This window comes from Streptopelia decaocto (genome assembly GCF_964273445.1).
Source record: "Streptopelia decaocto genome assembly, chromosome: 25".
Classification (NCBI taxonomy): domain Eukaryota; kingdom Metazoa; phylum Chordata; class Aves; order Columbiformes; family Columbidae; genus Streptopelia; species Streptopelia decaocto.
The window spans coordinates 3,936,917-3,956,762 of NC_138680.1; the positions used below are offsets into that span (position 1 = coordinate 3,936,917).

At 57.1% G+C, this 19,846-nt stretch overlaps 4 protein-coding genes across 8 annotated transcripts in view; 1 reads left to right on the forward strand and 3 right to left on the reverse strand.

The window, feature by feature from the left end:
* The first annotated feature begins 1,039 nt into the window (after positions 1-1,039).
* MAK16 (MAK16 homolog) lies at positions 1,040-3,933 on the forward strand. Its single transcript, XM_082072541.1, has 10 exons — positions 1,040-1,132; positions 1,467-1,516; positions 1,692-1,801; positions 1,923-1,987; positions 2,111-2,262; positions 2,427-2,481; positions 2,572-2,646; positions 2,809-2,916; positions 3,136-3,192; positions 3,281-3,933. Exons 1-10 carry the CDS (start codon positions 1,118-1,120, stop codon positions 3,467-3,469), a joined length of 876 nt encoding a protein of 291 aa, XP_081928667.1. The 5' UTR covers positions 1,040-1,117; the 3' UTR covers positions 3,470-3,933.
* TTI2 (TELO2 interacting protein 2) lies at positions 3,900-7,260 on the reverse strand. Of its 3 annotated transcripts, none has more exons than XM_082072540.1 (7): positions 6,570-7,260; positions 6,024-6,210; positions 5,425-5,517; positions 4,924-5,108; positions 4,697-4,840; positions 4,292-4,454; positions 3,900-4,042 (listed from the first exon to the last, which is right to left on the reverse strand). In XM_082072540.1, the coding sequence occupies exons 1-7, from the start codon at positions 7,106-7,108 to the stop codon at positions 3,962-3,964; spliced, it is 1,392 nt and encodes a 463-aa protein (XP_081928666.1). In that variant the 5' UTR covers positions 7,109-7,260; the 3' UTR covers positions 3,900-3,961. The 3 variants fall into 3 exon arrangements, 2 of the variants coding, with proteins under 2 accessions (XP_081928666.1, XP_081928665.1); XM_082072539.1 differs by having other exon boundaries at positions 6,480-7,260; XR_014186029.1 differs by lacking the exon at positions 3,900-4,042 and having other exon boundaries at positions 4,330-4,454; positions 4,924-5,181; positions 6,480-7,260.
* Positions 7,261-7,949: 689 nt separating this feature from the next.
* On the reverse strand, positions 7,950-14,414 carry RNF122 (ring finger protein 122). 2 transcript variants are annotated; one of them, XM_082072575.1, is made up of 6 exons: positions 14,355-14,414; positions 10,163-10,319; positions 9,279-9,324; positions 9,038-9,083; positions 8,515-8,594; positions 7,950-8,432 (listed from the first exon to the last, which is right to left on the reverse strand). In XM_082072575.1, the coding sequence occupies exons 1-6, from the start codon at positions 14,377-14,379 to the stop codon at positions 8,175-8,177; spliced, it is 612 nt and encodes a 203-aa protein (XP_081928701.1). In that variant the 5' UTR covers positions 14,380-14,414; the 3' UTR covers positions 7,950-8,174. The 2 variants fall into 2 exon arrangements, with proteins under 2 accessions (XP_081928701.1, XP_081928702.1); XM_082072576.1 differs by having other exon boundaries at positions 8,190-8,432; positions 8,515-8,597; positions 9,042-9,083.
* A 445-nt stretch (positions 14,415-14,859) lies between these two features.
* DUSP26 (dual specificity phosphatase 26) overlaps positions 14,860-19,846 on the reverse strand; it is a 35,088-nt gene continuing 30,101 nt past the window's right edge. Inside the window, exons 2-5 of one of the 2 annotated variants that reach the window (XM_082072641.1) lie at positions 18,693-19,211; positions 16,574-16,828; positions 15,884-16,092; positions 14,860-15,650 (exon numbers count right to left, since the gene is read on the reverse strand). In XM_082072641.1, coding sequence (XP_081928767.1) covers positions 15,451-15,650; positions 15,884-16,092; positions 16,574-16,752 — 588 coding nt within the window. In that variant the 5' untranslated portion in view covers positions 16,753-16,828; positions 18,693-19,211 and the 3' untranslated portion in view covers positions 14,860-15,450. The remainder of the gene's footprint in view (positions 15,651-15,883; positions 16,093-16,573; positions 16,829-18,692; positions 19,212-19,846) is intronic. The other variant, XM_082072642.1, reaches the window with a different exon arrangement.

A 19,846-nucleotide genomic window follows, 5' to 3' on the forward strand; every position in this document is an offset into this window, starting at 1 on the left:
AGAGCCGCACGATGCAGATGCGTTTGCCAGCGGGGAAACGGGAGGATAATCACAGTTCGTCAAGATTCGGTACCTTATGACTCATTACCGACGGTCGTAAATGGCTGTTGCCAGACAACCCCACACCACCGCGGGCCCATTGCCCTGCGCTCCACACACACAACATTAAATTATATTTTCTAGACTGGCTGGAAGTGACTAACGCTAAGCCCGTTCTCAAAACCTGGTTATTTTTATCCCCCACCTGTTTCCCTGCTTTGCCAAGAATAAAAGGAAAATGTCTTTGCTTTCTGCCATGGAAGGAAAAGCAGCGAGCTGTTCTATTGGGGGATTTATTCTCAACCCCACAGCGCATCTCCCTGTTTAATTCCAGCCCGCCCTGCGTGCCCAGGGGCCGGTTGCTCAGAAACCCACCCCTGTGAGCACCAGATCGGGGGGTCCCAGCAGCGACCCCCCCAAAGCAGCTCACCCAGCATCACTTCACTGTGAATCTGCAAATCCGGCTCTTTCCTCCAGCACCGGCAGCTCGGGCTTCCTAATCAATGAATTACCTGCAGCGCCGGTGATGCTGACGGAGTTTCTCTGCTCAGAGTGAAGAGTTAGACAGTAATTTTTGCATCAAATGGCACACCCTGCTGAATGAAACACGTTCTTTGAGCGCATGAGCGGTGCTATAAACAGCTCTGCAGCTTGGGGGCACAGAAGAAACAAGGGGCTCTTGGCAGCTGTGGTGAAAAGTGTCTTCCCACCTTGGGGAAAGAACCTGCAGAGAAACATTCCTCTCACAGCTTGAAATTAAACACCGTGCGTCTGCATGTTAATTAATGGCATTAATACCCTCCTGTCTCCGTCACTGCTGCCACCTCCCATCGCCGCAAGCACAAGGGAGAAGGACGGAGAAGATCGGGGAACTTCGGAAACGTTCGGAGAAGATCGGAAACGCTCGGAGAAGATCGGAAACGTTCGGAGAAGATCGGAAACGTTCGGAGAAGATCGGAGCGCCCTCAGCCGCCCGCGCTGCCTCACGTCAGGGACAGGCCCTTCCCTTCCGGTGCCGCCGCTCTCGCGAGAGCGCGCCGGGCCCCGCCCCTTCCGGCGATGGCAGCGCGGCAGCACGATGCATTCGGACGACGTGAGTCGCTTCCGCCCGTTGATTCGGTTCCGCCGGTTAATTCGGTTCCGCCCGTTGATTCGGTTCCGCCCGCCCCCCGTGCCCGCTCCGCCGTTGGGTCGGTTGCGTCCGGCCGGGGCGCGCCCCCCAACACGTGGCGGGGAGTCCCCGTGTCCCCAGCGCTGGGAGCGGGGACACAGACCGGGGGTGTGAGCGGGGCTGTGACAGCAGCGGGGATGTCCCTGCGTGCGGAGAGGGGACCCCAATCCTTGTGGGGGCGTCCTCCCCAAAGAGCCTCGCCGGGGGCTGCAGGAGGTGGGGTGGCAGCGTGTCACCCCCTCTTTGTCACCCGCAGGTGATCTGGGACACACTGGGGAACAGGCAGTTCTGCTCCTACAAGATAACGTGAGTTTTTGGGGGGCCGAGCGCTCCCGGCTTGGGGGTGCAAGGCGCTTCGGCAGTGACAGGCACGGGAGGGACAAATGTGTGTGTCCCTGGTCCTTGTGTCACCACGGCCACACGTGAGGGGCACAGTGGGGCGTCCCCCCCATTTCTGCTTTATCTCACCTCTCCTTTCCAGGACAAAAACGCAGAATTTCTGCCGCAATGAGTACAACCTGACGGGGCTGTGCAACCGCTCCTCCTGCCCGCTGGCCAACAGCCAGTATGCGACCGTCAGGGAGGAGAAAGGTGAGATGGCCCCTGGGTGTGGAGGGGACAAAGACCCCCTGCCCGAGGGCACCCTGAGGACCCCCCGCTGTCCCAGACACACTCAGCCCCGCTCCTGGGATCCCATTGCCCTTTTCTTTAGGTCGGTGTTACCTGTACATGAAGACGATAGAGCGGGCGGCTTTTCCCCGTCGACTCTGGGAGCGGGTGAGTTAATGAGATCGCTAACGAAGTGCAGTCTGACGTAACACACCAAGACTGCCCCCAAGCACAGATGCGTCCCCACTTCATCACTGCTCCATAGTTCAACTCTTTTCCCTCTAAATCCAGGTCTTGCTAAGCAAGAACTATGAGAAGGCGCTGGAGGAGATCGATGAGAACCTCATCTACTGGCCGCGGTTCATCCGGCACAAGTGCAAGCAGCGCTTCACCAAGATCACACAGTACCTCATCCGCATCCGCAAGCTGACACTCAAGCGACAGTAAGTGACGTGACATTGGTATAGGCAGAGCTTGTAAACGAACCTGGCTTAAACGGACTGAACCGCAGCGTAGTCTGCACTTAAACTAATGTAACTGCTGCTTGTTGCCCTGAAATTTGCTCTTCTGCTACGTGAGAGGCTGATGGATTCACTGTTCTCTGTAGGAGGAAGCTCGTTCCTTTGCGTAGAAAGATTGAAAGGCGAGAGAAGAGGAGAGAGGTAACGGCAGCTTTTTGTGAATCTCCCTTCTATTCCCTCTGTTCCACTTGTCTTTCAAACAACTGACACGGCTCCTCTCTGCTCCACCAGGAGAAAGCCCTGATTGCCGCTCAGCTGGATAACGCCATCGAGAAGGAACTACTGGAAAGGCTGAAACAGGACACGGTGAGGATCGCTGCTGGAAAAGTGCTTCCCCAAAACACAGAACCCCTCGTTTTCTGTGCTTCAGAATCAGGGAAGGGGCTGAGCCACAAGTTCAGCCTGGTTTGGTAGCACCTCGGCTGCCTTCCTCCTGCGACTGACAAAAATCCACATTTTCCTTTTCAGTACGGAGACATTTACAACTTCCCCATCCACGCCTTTGACAAAGCTCTGCAGCAGCAAGAGGCAGAAAGCGAGAGCGAGTCCGATGCAGAGAAGGAAGATGATGAGGAGGTAACGCTTTCAGCCATGGCACCACAGTTAATCCCTCCCTGACCGGGTGTGGGGCGCTGTAGTGTGAATGGTGGGGTGAGAAGATGAAACTCGGAGGGGTGACCTCAGAAAAGTGTGTATGTACAAGTGGTGGCTTTGATGGCTCTTCCACTGTGAGTCGTGACGCTGTGTTGTGCTCAGCGTGCCTGTACTGACTGCTGCTGGCTTGATTTCTTACAGGACATGGATAAAAGAGAGTTTGTGGAAGCAGAGGACAGTGACCTCACCGACTTTGAGGTAGGTGAAGCACCAGATTTAAACTGTCAGCCTGAAACAGGAGGTTTAGTTCTACAGCTTGCTTTGATGTCACTCTGGTCTTTCTCAGGACATGGATAAGTTGGAGACAAGTAGCGAAGAGGAGCAGGAAGAGGAGGAAGAAGTAGAGAAGAAAGCCTCTCGCTCCAAAGCGAAGGGCAAAACTCCCCTGAAAGGACCAGCCAGAAGAAAACGTCCCTACATCGAAATAGAATATGAAAAAGAAACGGAGCCAGCCACCAAAACAAAAGCAGCCTGACTCCTTCCTGAACTCACATTTTGTGCTGAGTGACGGGACTCCAGACCTGTCACGAGAAACTCCTTCCAGCTTCACGAGAAACTCCTTCCAGCTTCTGCCCCTCTGCACAGGCCCCTCAGTAACTGCGCCATTTTCCATACTCTAGACTAATGATTTTCCTTATGAAAAGAAGGATTTCTGTCCTGACCCCAGGCAACTGCAGCAGGTTTGCACAAGTCCTGCATGAAGCGCAGTTTGAAGGGAGAAGACTCCTGAGCTCTAAAACCAGACTAGGCTCAGCTCGGGCTGTGTGTGGGGTGGAACCCAGACTGGGGGCACTGCTGCTGGTTCCGAAGCTGGAGCAGCTCACCTGTGGCCAGGGGAACACACAACTCTATTGTGGTTGGGCGAGTTACGGGGCTAAAAGGGGTGGGATGAGAAAGACAGTAACTTTAAATAAATAAAAATATTTTACTATACAAAAAGCAAGGTGAGCGTTGGATCAGCCAGGCCTCACGCGTTCTCTTGCACTTGTCTCAGGCATTCCCGGACGCGGTTCTCCTCGCAGCTGCTGTACACACCTTCCAGCAGGACCTGAAACAACAAAGGCATCAGTATCTACCTCAGGTTTGTGGTGCTAGCAACCCGCCCCAGCTGTCTGTTGGAAGAGAATAGTACAAACCATACACACACATATATATGTTGATATTTATCTAGTCACCTATCAAGTCAAGCAGTGATGCTGGGGTGGTGGAAACTGATGCTTTCTAAACCGTTCAGGCCTGAGGAAGCACGTGAGCTCTGGGATGCCCCATGTTACCCGTTCTAAGGGTCCCAGCTCACCTTCACCTGCCCTTCGGAGCAGCGATCCAGCAGGATGAGGCACTGGGTGGCTCCCTGGAGCAAAGCGGCTTTCACCGGCTCTGGCGTGGAACCTCGGTCGGTGTGTACATCCCACATCATCCTCAGCAGGGCTCTGAGGAGCGTGGGGAGCCTGCACGGCATTCTGCAGGGGGAAACAGCAACACAAACCCTCTAGAGCTGGGGAAAGCACAGCCTCGCTCAGCAGCTCCCACGTACAGGGGCAGGACCCGCTGTTTGTGTGGAGCAGGATTGTAGCTGCCTTAAGACAAGCAACCGATGAGGCTGCAGAAGCCACCGCGTTCCTTGTGCCCATCAGAGGGAGTGTACGGGCCGCGAACGCACAGGAAACATGTTCTATAGCATCTTTCACCCCTGGAGCGCTACCTGGGCCAAGCATGCTCTATGGTGCTCTGCAGTGTCTCCAGTATTCCCAGTCGCGCCTCTTCCTCAGGCCCATCACAGACTTCCAGATAGCCCAGGATAACGCGCTCCAGCCTCTTCAGGTGCCGTGCAATCAGGATCCCAAGCCTGCCAAGGTGAGAGACGCTGAGCAGGGAGATCCAGACCAAGGGCACAGCGGATCCCCGTGGGGCTGCGATCGCCGCTCTCACCTCCGCACAAAGGCCGGCAGGGCCTTGGCGTACACCCGCCGCAGCGCCAGGCGATGCTCGGCCTCCATGTGCGTCAGAACCAGCTGCAGCACCTCGTCGCAGGCGGCCGTGGGCCTGGGCAGCTTCTGTTGCCGCCGCGCTCGCTCCAGGATGGGCAGCAGGTCCAGCAAGCACAGCAGCACGGCCTGGTTCGGTGGGAGATGGGAAATCGGGGTGATCCTGCTGGTGTTCTCTCCAAAACACCAGTGAGCTCCAACCCTGCTGACCAACCACAGCTTTTACTACCCGTTACCAGCCCTCTTCAGCCAGGCTGCCACCCGGGAAGGGCACGAGGCAAAAGATTTTCCCTCCACTTTGAGATTTCACTGAATTACTTTGTCTCTTGGCCACAGGCAGTGGTAGTAACAGCCTGACTGGATTGTCTGCGAGGAAACAGGTTCTGCCGCTGCCTCGTGAGGCTGATAAGTAATAACGTGAGGAAGATTAAAACGAAGTTCCTACCTGGATGAGAGGGGCCTCTCGCGAATAGAGGTGGTTGTACAGCGCGTGGTACACGACCTGAGCCCTGTTGAACTGGCACAGATCAGCAGCTGGCTACAGCAACAGAGAACAGAACATTATTCCTGGGCATGGCATTCAACACCCACCTACCTTAACAAAAGACAACAGCCTTCAGAAACCCAGGTCTTATTAAACAAAAATCCAAACCACACCAACCCTCGCACATACTCCACGTTAGGAATTTTGCTGACAAGACAGTGGGAGCAGGTGTTACAATAACTGCAGGTTAAACTCCACCATGCACAGGAGCAGCCGCTCTCACTCCCTTCGCCAGCTGCACTTTTGCAGTTCCACAGGTATTACTTTAATATCCTGCTCTGCAAACTGGCTGATACACAAATAAGCTGAGTTCTAAAGATGGCAAAGCAATTCTGTGCTTCGTGTTAACAGCTGGAAGAACTACACACACAGGGACAGGGTGGAAGATGGAGCAGAATCGCCAGGTTAACAGCAGAACCAGGCTTACAAGTTGGGAATCCCAACAGGTTTGATCCTTCAAACACCGCCCAGAAGAGGATCCAATTCCTCAGATCCCTTACCACATTGAGAATGATATGATGCAGGCAGCGCACACCCAGGATCTTATTCTCCTCCCGATAGTCGTCCGAGATGAGCAGCGAGGGCGGGAGGACCCGCTCCAGGTAATGGCCCAACCAGGGCCGGGTGACATGAGGCAGTGTCCAGGAGAACACGAACTTTGTGGCCGGGTTACGCTTCCACGTGTCTCTGGAAACAGAAACAGAAGCTCAGCGAAGGCTGGAATTAATGAATGCTGATTTCCTCCACATCAGGGCCTCTCAGCGAATACTAAGCTCTGATTAATTACCCCCTGCTTCCATTACTGGGTATCTGTGAAGCTTTTGGCCGCATATTTATCATCTAGTGTCTTGTAATGTCTGAGCTCACACGGTTTCCCAGAAGTTTTCAGTATTTCCTACACAGAGACAAGCTCAACACACCACCCTCTGCACTGCCGCCCTCACCTTCCTACTCACTTGGTCAACTCCTGTTTCAAGATCCCCATCACAGCTGCAAACTTCCCCTCCTCATCTTCATCCTTCCCCCGCAGGAATTCAGCCACCGACCCACAGTCTGCAGCCCGAACCAGCGACGCCAGCAGCTCCTGCGCCACCGACTGGGACCTCGCATTTGTCCAGGGCCTCTCCACAACGTGTGTCGCAGCAAAGATGTAGATGGGCCCCATCACACGGCCAAGGATCGGACCCACCACGGGGACACCCAGAGACTCCTGAGCCTTGGCCGCTTCCAGCTTCTCAAGGAGACGCAGAAACACTGAGCCAACGTCTGCCGCTCTCTCTGCCGTGGCGGCGCAGGCGCTGTCCTCCCCGGGGAGATCCGCTGCGTCTTGCTCCTGCTTTGGGGGTGCGGCGTGGCCACTCAGCGCAGCCACCAGCTCGCCCAGCGCCGCGGGGCTCCGGCCCCCGAACAGCCACTGCCCGTCCGCAGCCTCGATGAGCGCACCCAGGTCTCTGAGCACGCCGGCCCCGCCGGGGCCCTGCGAGAGGAGCAGCCCGAGCTGCAGCAGCACCTGCTCGGCCGGGGGCGGCTGCTCATCCCGCGGCCCCTCCAGCCTCAGGGCCCGCACCAGCCCGCTGAGCTCCATGGCCCGGCCCTCGCCGCCCTAGAACCCCTTTAAACACCCCAACACACGCAGTTTTAAACACCCGGCCCGCAGGGAGCGGCGCCCTGAGGGAAACAACCCCCGGAGCGGCCCCAAACCTCCTCACAGCTGAGGGCGGCCATCATCTCCAACAGGCGCCGCAAACCGCGCCGCTGCCGCAAAATCATGTGCTTGCCGTAAACGCGGCGAGGACAGGGTGTGGCGATGTATGAATAAATTAGCATGTGTAATTAATCACCGATAGGCGGGGAAGAGCGAATAATTCGGCCCGGAGAGCGGCGTGAGGGAGGATGTAAGAGCGGGAGCGCTTGGTGCAGAGGGATCTGAACCGGTGGGCGCAGGAGAAGCGGCGGGAGGGTCTCCCTCGCCCTGACATAGAGGTGAGGGGCGCGGAGATGCCATCAGGTGCGGCGGCCCTTTCCGCGATCCTTCCGGTTCATAGCAAATGATGAATGGGAGCGGCACGCGACTGCGTGACGTGTGCACCCTGCGTTACGACGTGGCACATTCCCCTTCTGAGCGCCGGGGGGTCGCTGACGTCAGTGTGACGTCGTTCATGTTCGCAAAGAACAGCATAGAAACGCCGGGGTTTGGGTGTCCTGTGAGTCCGGCCCAGCGGGATCGCGGGCGGATCCAGCACCAGACGGGCCGTTTTGGGTCCATTTCAGGCACTTTGAGCATTTTTCTGCACTGACACGTGTCCGTGGCCCATTGTGTGCCCCCTGGGGCCTTTGGGGGGTCCCGGCCTCCCCCTGGCTCCCCACATCACCCCCTGAAACGCTGCCGCCCCCGGTGACCACTCACAGCTCAGACAGGCTGAGAAATTGTCCGTTTAATCGTTATTTTACAGAAAACTGTGTGTGTGTCCCCCTGCGGGGGGCTGAGAGTCCGGGGGGGATAACGTACAAAAATACTCTGTGTGGCAAAGCGGAGGAGGGAGCGGGGGGGACACGCAGCCCCCGCCGTGCCCAGCTGTCCCCGTGGGGTCCCCACGGGGCGACGTAAAAAACCCAAACAAACCCCCAAAACCAAAGCGACGACCCGCGAGTTAAAAATCCCAACCCGTAGCTCCCGAATCCTTCGAGACGAAGCGTCCGATCCCCGGGGCCGTGGGGCCGGTGCCGCGGTGCGTGGGCAGCCCCGGAGCCGCGGTCCCGCCGCGGTCCCCGCGGGCTCTGGCCGGCCAGGAGCTCACACCAGCTCGTCCAGGAGGGTCCCGATGCCCGCGCGGGGCTGCGCCGGCCCCGCCATGGGCTTGTTGCACATGGGGCAGACGCAGCGAACCTCCAGCCACTTCACCAGGCACCTGTGGGGCGGAAAAATGGGGGGATGCGCATCCCCGCTGCGGAAATTCCCCTTCCCCGGCCCCTCGGCCCGGCCGTACTCACTTTCTGTGGAAGGCGTGCTGGCACGGCAGCACCCCCAGCTCCTCCTTCACCTTGAAATCTTCCAGGCACACAGCACAGGTCTGCTGTGGGGGGCGAGACGGGGGTGAGGGCGAGTGAGAACACCCACCGCGGTGCCCACGCGTGGCCCCGCTCTCACCAGAAATCCCACCGCTCTGGTGCCTCTTCCCAGGTATTTCCAGCTGGGAGGTCAGCCCAGTTCCCAAACTGCCCTTGGGAGGGTGTTTCTCTCCCCATTCCCAGCCATGTGGTGCTGGCACGTCCCCATCCTGGCTGTGCTTTGCCTGTGAGCCACCTGTGACCCCAAGGAGCAGAGGGGACGTGTCCCAGAGCACCGGCTCCATCAGCCCCATCTCCATCCCAACCTGGTACCACTCATATGGGACATGTCCCAGAGCATCATCTCCATCAGCCCCATCTCCATCCCAACCCGGTACCAGTCAGGTGAGACATGTCCCAGAGCATCGTCCCCATCAGCCCCATCTCCATCCCAACCTGGTACCACTCACCCCGTGCACATTCAGCCTCCGGGCATCACCTTTCAGAACCACCTGAGGGAGAAATGGAGGCGAAAGATTAACATGGGAGGGATTTTGCCATGAGTTGAACCCCGTTGGCCAGGGGCAGGTCATGCCACTTTTGAATACACCCCACTGGGACAAGCAGCATCGGTCCCCACTGTGTCCCCACCCACCTGCGGCCCCGAATTGCTGCAGTTACATGTGGGAAACAACCCCTGACTTTACCTCCTTGTACCCGAACCTCTCGCTCTGAGCCTGGTGCCGCAGTTTGCTGGAGAGGGGGAGAAAAAGGCACCATCAGTTTTACAGCATCCTTAAGGGTCAGGTCTGAACAGGGCGGCCAAGAATATTTGGGAGGCACCTGAAAGGAGGGGAGCCCGCCCTTCCCGGCCAGGGCTTGGGGACAGGCGGCTCTGAGGCTGCGTTTGTGCCCTGGGCAGAGCAGAGCCAGCAGGAACGGGGGAGCGATAAGAGCCGGCAGCCCCGATTGTTTGCCTTAGGAAGTTGTTCGTGGTGCAGGAAACGCTGTTATTTCCAGCACTCGCCCGCCGGCAGCTCCCAGCCCCACTGTGACCTTGGCCAGGGCGAGGGCACCGGGGAAAACCGCCTGGCAAAGATACCCAGCAAGACACGGGGAGAGGGGACTGCGGGCAGCCTTCGTTTGTCCTCCAGCCGAGACACCGAGGTGAGCATCTGCAGCCCCAAAAACGGCTGAGACGCACGGAGATGCAGCATCCCGAAGCACCCGGGCCCTGCAGAAACACCCACTGCTGCCTTGGCTTTGGGGTTAAAAATAGTTGTCCCTGCACAGGGAGTGTAAATGTAAAGACACATCCTCTCCCGGGCAGCACCGCTCCTGCCCTGCCCGACACAATGCGTCCCCCCGCCCGCTCCCCTGCAGAACAGGAGCCCCTTCCTGCGTTTCCTGCCCTGCTGCGGCCGCGGGGACCGCGGGGACCGTGGGGACCGCGACTGCGCTGGCCCCAGCGTGGCGGGGGGAAAATCCTCCTGGCGAGCGGCTCCCGCATCATGGGACAAAACAAGGGGGTGCTGGGGAGGGCAGGGGTACCCCAGGGATGCCGCCCACCGCCGCAGCCCCCCCGGCTCACCTGATGAAGTAGCAGCAGAAGATGAGGCTGAGCACAAAGACGAAGATGCCGGTGCCGAAAATGACCATGTAGATGTTCAGTGGCAGATCCTGGAACGTGATGGGAGGCATCGTGCAGGGTTTACTGGTATAAATCAGTCCCAGACTGCAGGAGCACCCTTTGGGGGGGAAAGTCAGTGTTTAGGTGGAAGGAGGGGACAAAGAAGTGAAGAAGATGTTCGGTGAGAGCAGGGAGAGCCCGGGCTGACTCCGTCCCCTCCGGAGTTTGCAAAGTGGGCAGGAACCAACGCCAAGACATGGGCTGGTGGCCCGTGAGCTGGAATCTCCCCGGGAAGAGCAGCAGCCCCTCCGAGCAGCACGGAGAGCAGATGCTGCTGCATTCCCACAGTCACGAAACCCTTCGCCAGCAGTGCAAACAAACGTACCCAGGCAGAATCCAGGCGTCTGGGAGAAAAGGAGGCCCCGTGCTTTCATCTCCAGAGAAACACATGGAGGCTGGAAGGGGATTTAGGGAAGGACAGAGCGAAAAAAGAGCTTGAAAAACAAGAACAGTTGGTGACTGTCACTGCTCCCTGGGAGCCAGAAATGGCAAGTGGCTGGTTCGTCCTCGGCGCTGGGAGAAGCGCCGGGGCTGCGCGGGAGCGCGTTCAGCACCACAGTGACCACATCCCCTTTCCCAGCAAAACCGTGGGTGCCAGGACACGTCAGCCTGGGCCACCGTGTCCCGCTGCGACGCTGACACTGCGGGGGGAGCGCGGAGAGGGCGTCACATAGAGACGGTGACAGTGCGGCCACCCCAGGGTCCCCACTAACCAAGGGAACAGGCAGGGAAACAGCAGCCCGGCGGCAGCTGCCTCTGCTGGGAGCTGATGCAAAGTCAGGCTCTGGCACTAAATAAGCGCCGCTTTTTATGTCTTGAAATCGCGCTGACCCCACAAGAGCTGCAGCTTTGATTTCTCATCAGATCTCGCTCAGACGGGACTTTAAAGGAGAGCAGCCCCCGAGCCCCATCTGTGCTCTGCGGAGCATCTCCCCCCGCCCCGTCCCTTGGTCTCATCAAAAAGCTCCTATGGAAACACTTCTGGCTTTAATTACAACCCACTGAAATCCTCCGCCTGTTTCTCATGAGAGGATGAAATTTGCGGGCGGCAAAACTGCACCAGCACGGGGTCCCAGGTTGGGGCCGTCTGGTTTCGTCCCCGCTGCAGTGGGGACAGAATGAGCAGCGGGGGCTGCAGAGGGACCCGATTCATCTGCGGATCAAGGGGAGCCCGAGCAGGACGGGCAGGCGGCAGCCCTGGGGTGACATCCTGCTCGGGGACACCCCATTCCCAGTTATTCCCAGTCTCACCACGGCGCTGGAGCCGTGAGCTGTGCCCACGGGGAAAGCACAGCCCAGTCTTGGTGTCATAAACCTGCATTTGCAACGCGCTGGGTGCAGGAGGCCGAGCAAGCCCTGCAAACGGGCACAAGCGACGATACGTTGTCGGGGAGCTCGGAGCTCTCCCAAGTTTCAACCGCGGTTTGTGGCTGTGCAGATGGAACGGGCAGCAGACAGGAGTCTGCACTGTAGGAAATGGGGTTTTCCTGCTCCAGAGGGCAGAGCCGCTGCCCATCTTTGCCTCCGGGAATCGCCAGAGACAATTCAGCAGCCACTTCTGCAGGGCGAGAAGGGGAGGATTTGTTTGTCGGGTCCTGCTCTCCCAGCCTTCTGCTCTGGAGACCACCAGGTGCACGAAAAGACAATAGGAAAGGTTGTTTTCTTTTTCCACTTCCGTGCTGGAAAGGATTGATAAATGCTAAAAATATATATAACAGTCTATCAGCTCTTAAAAAAACACTGAGCAACCAAGTGAGGTAATGCTGGTGGGACATGGGCTGCAGAGCAGCTGTTGATGGATGGACGAGCCTCATCTGAGGCCAAACAGAGAGTCCTGGGTTGTGGAACAATAATGGGTCACGAATGAAACAATAACGTTTCCTACGTGTATTTCAGATGGAAAGCTATTCCAAGAATCTGCTGAAAAGCACCAGCCGCTCCCGTCCCTGCCAGGAGAGCCGCTGCGCCCCATCCCGTGGGGCAGAAACCCTATTCCCCAGCCCCACAAGCTGCTCGCTGAGCACTGCTCCACGTTAGCGCCCGAATTCCTCGTGTGTACGAGCCACACGGGTGCCGAGAGAGACCAGAAACAGGGAAAACACTGAGGGTGCTGTGAGTCCAGCCCCATAGTGAGGGAAGCAGAGGCGCCGGTGTGACGTGTCCCCGCCAGCTGCACACAGCTGGCACGGCTACGTTCAGCCTCACCAGCTCAGCAAGGCTCACTCACATGAAACAGGCTCTCAAGAGCCCACGGGCTCCAGGCTGTGGTGCCGAAATGAAGAACTGGTGGGCACCAACCCCAAACAACCCATTTCACCAGGTTAAGTCTGGCGGTTTTGCACCCGAAACCAGAATCCCTGAAGGCAAAGTGCTAGAACAATTATTTAGTTGAAAGATGCGAAAAGAGGTGTCACTAGACATCTGTGAAAGCACCTCCAGAGACGCGCTGACTTTGCGGACCCATCTCTCTACAAGAAGGATGCTCAGAAAGGCCGCTCATCTTGCCAGCAAAGTGGTTTTTTCCATGCAAGCTGCAAACCCTCCCCTTTGTAAGCCCATCCTGCGCAGGCACATGGATTTTGCTGAGCAGAGCTTCTCCCTCACCCCAATTCTTGTTCAATAAAACAAATGGAAAACTCAGCAGGTCATTAAATAAAACCATTCTTTCTACTCCCACACAAAAGCTGTGGGCTTTGCATCAGAAAATTGAATGCAGCCTCCATATAATTTTTGCTGTGATGCTGGAACAGGCTTCCTGCAAAAGTTGCCCCCTAAGCCAAACCGTTCTCCATGGGAGATAAGCAGGTCCCCCCCAAATAAAGTCACCTGGGGACTGCAAAGTCCCCCGAACCGCAGCTGAGCAACAAGAGGAGAAATCGTCATGTCAAAGAGGAGCTGAAATGCCCCGGCAGCACAGCATATGCTGCCTGTTACCGTATTTTGAATACACCTATTTGGGTTGAAAATGTGATTTCTTTAGTGGCTCTCAGACTTACTTACACCAATGGCCCCAATTCTGCAAAGGTCCTTAGGGCCGCACGGATAAGCAATTTTGCTGGACTCTGCTGATGTAAATATCTGCCAGCTCAGGGCTTAAAGCCAAAACGCACAAGTCAGGAGCCCACGGCTGGTCTCCCGCACCCACGTCCTGCCCTTTGAACGCGGGTGGGCTCTGTTCCTGCTGTTTCCAACGCCCGTGCGTTCGCAAGCTGGCGAAAGCTGTGGCCGCCCAGAGCCTCAAAAAGCAACGTCCCTCTTATTCGGGATGTTTCTTTAACACAGACCCGTTTGCGTTTTCTGCTGTGGAGCATTGACTTGCATTCCGTTTAATGGAAGCCCATGCACACACCACATGTCCAGGGCTGTTTGCAGGACCGGGGGCTTCTCGTCCCCCAAGCTGCACAAGAACACACGAACTATGTGTTACAGGAGAGGAAGCCACTGCTTGCATTATATTTAGCTTCAAAGGCTGTAACCCTTTCATAAATCAAAATAACCCAGCCTTTGTTGCTCAGGCCAGGCTTTGATGGTGGAATTCCCAGCGCAGCTTCTCAACTACTTAATCATAAAAATAAACCACTTCTCATTTAAACTAAAACCCCCCTCACATGTGCAAACTCAGCTCCACGTTCCTGACGATTTCTTACAGCAAACACGAGAGCGAGGAGCCAGGGCCTCGTCTGGGGGCTGTTCAAAATCAGTTTATTCCACTTCTGCGGACACATGAAAGATATGAAAGAGGTCTGGGTTGTTTTGTTGGATTTTTTTTTCATTGCGGCCAGCAGATGAAGCGAAAGCATGGCAAACCCGTTTAGTAATTGGCTTTATTCCTGGGAGATGAGCAGGACTCGCTGCTCCGGGAGACAAACTCCTTCCCCGGCCGGATCGGGACACCCGGGGACCCCAGAGCGGGGCTGGAGCGGGAGGAGACGGACGGACGGACGGACGGACCGAGCAGGGAGCGGCAGCGGAGGGGCTGGGGGCGGCGGGGGCTGCCCGCTCCCCCAAACTCGCACCCTCTCCCCGGGAAGGAGGGAGGGGAGCGGCTCCCCATGGCCCCCCCACCTCAGCCCCCCAGTTCCCCCGCTCTCACCGTGGCACCACTGGAACGGGGGCATCCGGCAGCCGCTCCGCCGTGCGCCGTGCGGGGCCATGGCCGGGAGGGGCTGGCCCGGGAGCGGCCCCCCCCGCCCCCAAACCCCGCCCCGAACCCCCCGAACCGCCCCCGGAGCCGCCCCAGCGCCGAGCGGCCCGGGGGGAGCTCGGGGTCCGACACAGTGCTGCTGCTCCCGGCGTGGGCGTTTGGATCTGCCCGGACCCCTAAAACACGCACGGGCGAGGGGTGCTGCTCAAACCGGCCCCATCGTCCGGCAGAATCACTGAATCACAAAACAGTTTGGGTTGGAGGGACCTTCCCAGCTCCCCCAGTGCCCCCCCTGCCATGACAGGGACATCTTCACCAGCTCCGGCTGCTCAGAGCCCGTCCAGCCTGGCCTGGGATGTCTCCAGGGATGGTTCATCCACCACCTCTCTGTCTCAGTATTTTACTACCTCCATTGTAAATAAAAAAAGCACACAAGGGACAACCAAGCTTTTTCCTTAGCACTCTCTTTATTTTTACAGGTTAACACTAGGCATGGAGGACACCCAAACACTATGACAAAAAAGGCCTGTTTGCCTGAGCCCACACACCAGACCAAATTATATCACGGACCAGATTATATCACATCGCTACACAGACCAAGAACAAATGGGAAACAAGACAAGGAACACACAGAGCTTCAGTCTCCTGGGAGGGAGGGACGGGACTGGCTTGGCAAATGCATCCACCACCTGGGAGAATGAAGCCTTAAAGGCTTCCCGGAGCCAACAGGGAGAGATTAACCCGAAACGTGGGGCCGAGTCCCTCCGGAGGCATCATGGAGCGAGCAGGCTGGGCAGGAGGCGGTGCGGGAGGCTGACCGAGGGTGCAGGATTGCAGGCTGAGGGCTTATGCTTTACCACTATAGCTCGCATGTCTGGGGACCCCCCTTTAGCCGAGCAGGACACCCAGGGCCAGTTGCATGTGAACCACAAGCTGCCAAGCGTCTGCACCATGCAGGGAGCCCCGTCTCTGCCGCTCAGCGGGCATCGCGGTCCAGTGAGCACTGCACACACCCGGCTCCCCCCGCACAACCGCTCATCATCCTTCACGCACTCCTCTTCATCCTCAGGGCGTTGTCCAGGGCGACCAGCTGGCGCAAGAAGCCCCGGTTGGGGATGATGCCGCGGTGGTCCTTGACCGTCTTTATGGCTTCTACAAGGGGCATGTGGTGGCGGATCATGAGGTAGGCGAGGACCAAGGTGGCCGACCTGCTCACCCCAACAGCACAGTGCACAAGGATCCTTCCTGGGGGTGAAACAAAGGGGCTGGCTCACAGCAGACCAGATAACCCCGTTACAAAAACACTGAGGACCCAACTGTTTGCCATGGTGCATCCCGGAGCTGTGGCTCAGGCGTGCAGAAATAGAAATACCTGTGTTTTTTAGGACGCTTAGCAACAGGATGTTAATCCAGCTTCCCCAAGGCAATTTCTCCCCACCCTGCTCCCCACGTCTCTCCCAGAAACCATCCCCACCGACCTTCGTTCAGCGCTTGGTGGATGAAGTCAGCTGCAGGGTAGAAGTAGGGGCTCATGTCGAAGGAAGGCGAGTCGTGGGCCTCGATGCCCAGGTAGCGGATGCCCGTGCCCTCGTAGTACTCGGCGCCCCCCCTCCACTTGCTGTGCGAGGCGTTGAGGACGTGGGTGATGCGCAGGTGAGCCAGCTCCCGCCGGTTGGCCGCTATATCTCTACCCAGAGCAAGAAACAGCGCAGGGATGCGTAAGTTTAGCTAAAAAATACGTTTCCAAGGACAGCGTAAGGGCTGTCCTGGGCAAATATTTACACCTGAGAAGCATTTGGGGTTGTTTGTTTGTTTGCTTTTCAATGCAAATCAGAGTTTAACAATTTAAATTTTCATCTGGTCTCAAAATTATTAGAGAATAATAAGAACAAATTAACTCACAGTACCGTACTTCATCCCATTTTTTCCAAAGTTCTGCAGAACAACATTAATTGCAATGCAGCACTAAAACTCAGAATTTAAGCCACATTTGAGTACAATATAATTTCAAGTTTTCTTTTATCAGAATATATGCATCCATATATGTAAGGATGCATCCTAAGGGCGAGCAAGGTGGTATTTTGGAGAAGGAAACCAGACTCTTAGGATTTTCCCATTTCACAAACACACCCCGAGCCCCCCGGTTCTTGTCCCCTTCCGATACATACTGGTCTCCCAGGTAGAGTCCTGGCCAGACCTCATCAGCGTGATTACAGGCGGTCTTGCCCGTGTACAGCAGCCTCTCGAGCTCGAAGACACTGAGGATGGGGTGCTTGCTGCGCTCGTCCCGCGAGCCGCGGCTCGGCGACCTGGTGCCGTTCCTGGAGAACCTGGACAGGAAAGCCATGGGGGCTGCCGAGACCCACACGGCATACCTGTGGGTGGCCTGGAGGTCCCTTCTGCTGCTGCTGCCACCCACGGTCCTGTCATGGAAGCAGTGGAGATGCCATTAGAAGAACTGGGGACGTCTCGCTCGGTCTCTTTGTAGAAATACCGACCTAAAGCGGCCAGTTGGCACCTTCCTGCTGAGGGGGCTGTGTGGAGCCAGCTGCCCAGCGGCTCCCAGAGCGAGACAGAGCATCCCCTCCGCTCCTTCGAGCCGCCGTTCATCGCTTCTGCTGCCAGGGCTGCTGAGGGCAGGCAGAGGCAGCCAGATCGCTGAGCCTCCACGGGCTGAGGTTTTGCTCCAGCCCCATGACTTTGGGTTGAGGCCACGTTGGCAGGAGATGTTCTACACGGGACCACCTTCCTTCCGAGCTGGCTCTGGGGCTCTGCCCGCCAGCGGGACGACGCCAGCTCGAGAACTGATGCTGCCAACCTGCCATCAGAAGCAATGAAAGGCGGCCAGGTCTGGGCAAACCACCAGGACTGGGGAGGAAAAGCCCCCAAACAGGTGGAGGATTCCATATGGCAGCACACAGAGTCTGGCCAGGACCCAGACTCCTACAGACCAGGCTCAAAAGCCTGTGGAGAGGGGTAGGTGGGATTAACCCCTTCAAGTCCAGCAGTCCTGGCACTGCATTTCAACTTCTTAGACTGGTTTGGGGTGGGAAGAGTTAATTTCAAGGGACAAGAAAGCTCATTTTACAGAGAAGATCCTCTGGGACACAGCTCTGCTCTCAGACCTTTGGATCATGCTGATACCTGTCGCACATCTGCAAGAAACCTCCCTGGAGACCCTTACCCAGGTGGAGCAGAACAGTCCTGCAGCCAGACCTCCTCAGAGCTGCCTTTTTCTGCCTTTATTTGCTGTTTTTTTTGCTCATTTGCTGCTGCCCCACTGACAGACCCTCCTGGACATGAGAGCACAATTCGCTTTCCCACCATCCCTGGGGGGTGTCCAAAGAGCATCCCCCAGCGCAGCCCCCCCAGCAGCAGCTCAGCACTGGGACCGGTTGTCTCTGGGACCCGGGGGACAGGCGGCGGTGACCTTGTGCTGGGTGACAGCCCGTCTGTCTGCTCTGACATTCCGCCTCAGGCACCGGCCGGCAGCCAAGTGCAGGAGGAAGGAGCCTCCAGCCATTTCTTGGCAATGTGCAGGGGAGAAAACATTGCAAGGGCACGGGGGAGCTTGGAGGGAGTCCAGGGAGACTCAGGGATGTCTCCCTCCCCATTCCTTGTCCCAGGGTGACAGTTCAGACCCTGCCTGGCATTTCGGGTGCTGCACGGGGGGGTCAGCCCTGCCCCGCTGGTCCCTGGCACCCAGCACCGGGAACGGGCCGGATCTCAGCCCGAAACGCCCCTGCCCTGCTGGACTTCGGGCTCCTTCACGCTGGGACTTCAGACTTGGCAAAGCCCACCTGGAAAAGGCGGCCGGCGTGGCCCCCGCGCCTCGCGTGACCTTGGCTGCCGCGCAGCCACAAGCCACCGGCGTGGGGAAACGGCAGAGGGCTGGAAAAACAACCGAATCACCGGTGTAAGGCTGTAGCCGGGCAAACAGCAGCCCCTCCGATTGCTACGGCTGGCTGGGGGAATAGCAGCCCCCACCTACCCTGGGACGTAGCTCAAAGGTGCCTTCCAGCACCCCACCCCCAGCACCCCCCCAAAACGCTGCAGGGGAAGAGAAACTGCCCCACGTCCCAGACCCCCGAGCAGACCCCAAAGCACCCCTGGCACCCAAACCCCCCCAGGCGTCGGCTGCACCCCCCGTTTGGGCAGGAAACCCAGGGGCTCGCACCCCAGCGCCAGGAGGGAGGGGAGAGGCAGCCGAGCCTGCATGCTCAGAGCATCGCAGAGACAGACAGACGGACACGCAGGAGGAAGGAGACGCCCACCCTGCTACTCTACCTTTGCGAGGGCTGAGATTTGCCGGCCGGGAGCGGGTGCTGTAGTCAGATCCAGTCGGCCATGTCTCCCCGCTGCCGCCGCCGCTGGAGAAAGGCTGATGTATGAACATCTATTTTAAGCCATGACATGTCCAGAGGCAGGTTTGTTTATATCGTGCTGTGCATGGATGGGGAAGGCAGGAAGGAGGGAGAGGGACAGGCTGCGGGGCTGGCATGCAGGCATGCACACACACACACGCGCAAGTGCCCATTACTACGCAGACAAAAACAACAGCAACAAGAACGTATGGAAATTCTCCTGCCAGCTTTTCTCTCACTCCTCCTCCAGCAAACCAGAAGCCACAGGCGCGCAGAGAAGGAGAGAAGAAAAAGCCCATAAAGTGGTGCTGATGGCACGATCGCCCATATCATCAATTTGTAGCTGTCTCTAGAGGATGCTCCTTCTTTCTTTTTTCATAGGTGACCTTGTCGTCCCCCCTTGCCAGGCAGAGCCAAGGCTTCGTGACATCTTCTTAACCTGCTAAGAAAATAAACTCGGGGTGAGATGACAAATTATTTACAAATTCATGTTAAAGTCAGGGAATACTTTATTTTCCAGAAAGAAAAAGAAAAGGAGGGGGGGGTGAAACTCAAAGGAGTGAAGCTTTTTATTTTGACATTTTCTAAATGACACCATTCATTTCAGAAGTGCCGCAATATTTTAGTTCAACATTTTCCAGGCAGAATATCCCCCCGTTTGAAGTGCTGCCTTTCCACATAGAAGTTTGACTCCAATCAGAAAGTAGGAGCGTGGTGGGAAAAACAACCCGGGGAAGAATCGAAACACGCTGTTCCAGGCCAAATGACACATCCAGCAAGATTTATGGCATTCCCTCCCCCATTCCTATTCGACTAAAACCCCGGAAAAATTCCTCTTTCATTTTCAGCTTGTGGTTATCCCAGGATGCCACCCCACAGCCGCACACACAGTTCAGTCCATGGGACGTCTGGTTTAACCCCCATCATACATAACTCCATCCCCCAAACACCCCTTATCAAACAGCTCTGCTGTGCATTGGGGGATGACATTCCCAGCAGCCTGGAAAATGTACCTCTAAACAGAGGAACCTGCAACCCCCGTCACAAAAGGTTAAATCTGAATTTAGACAGCCGACA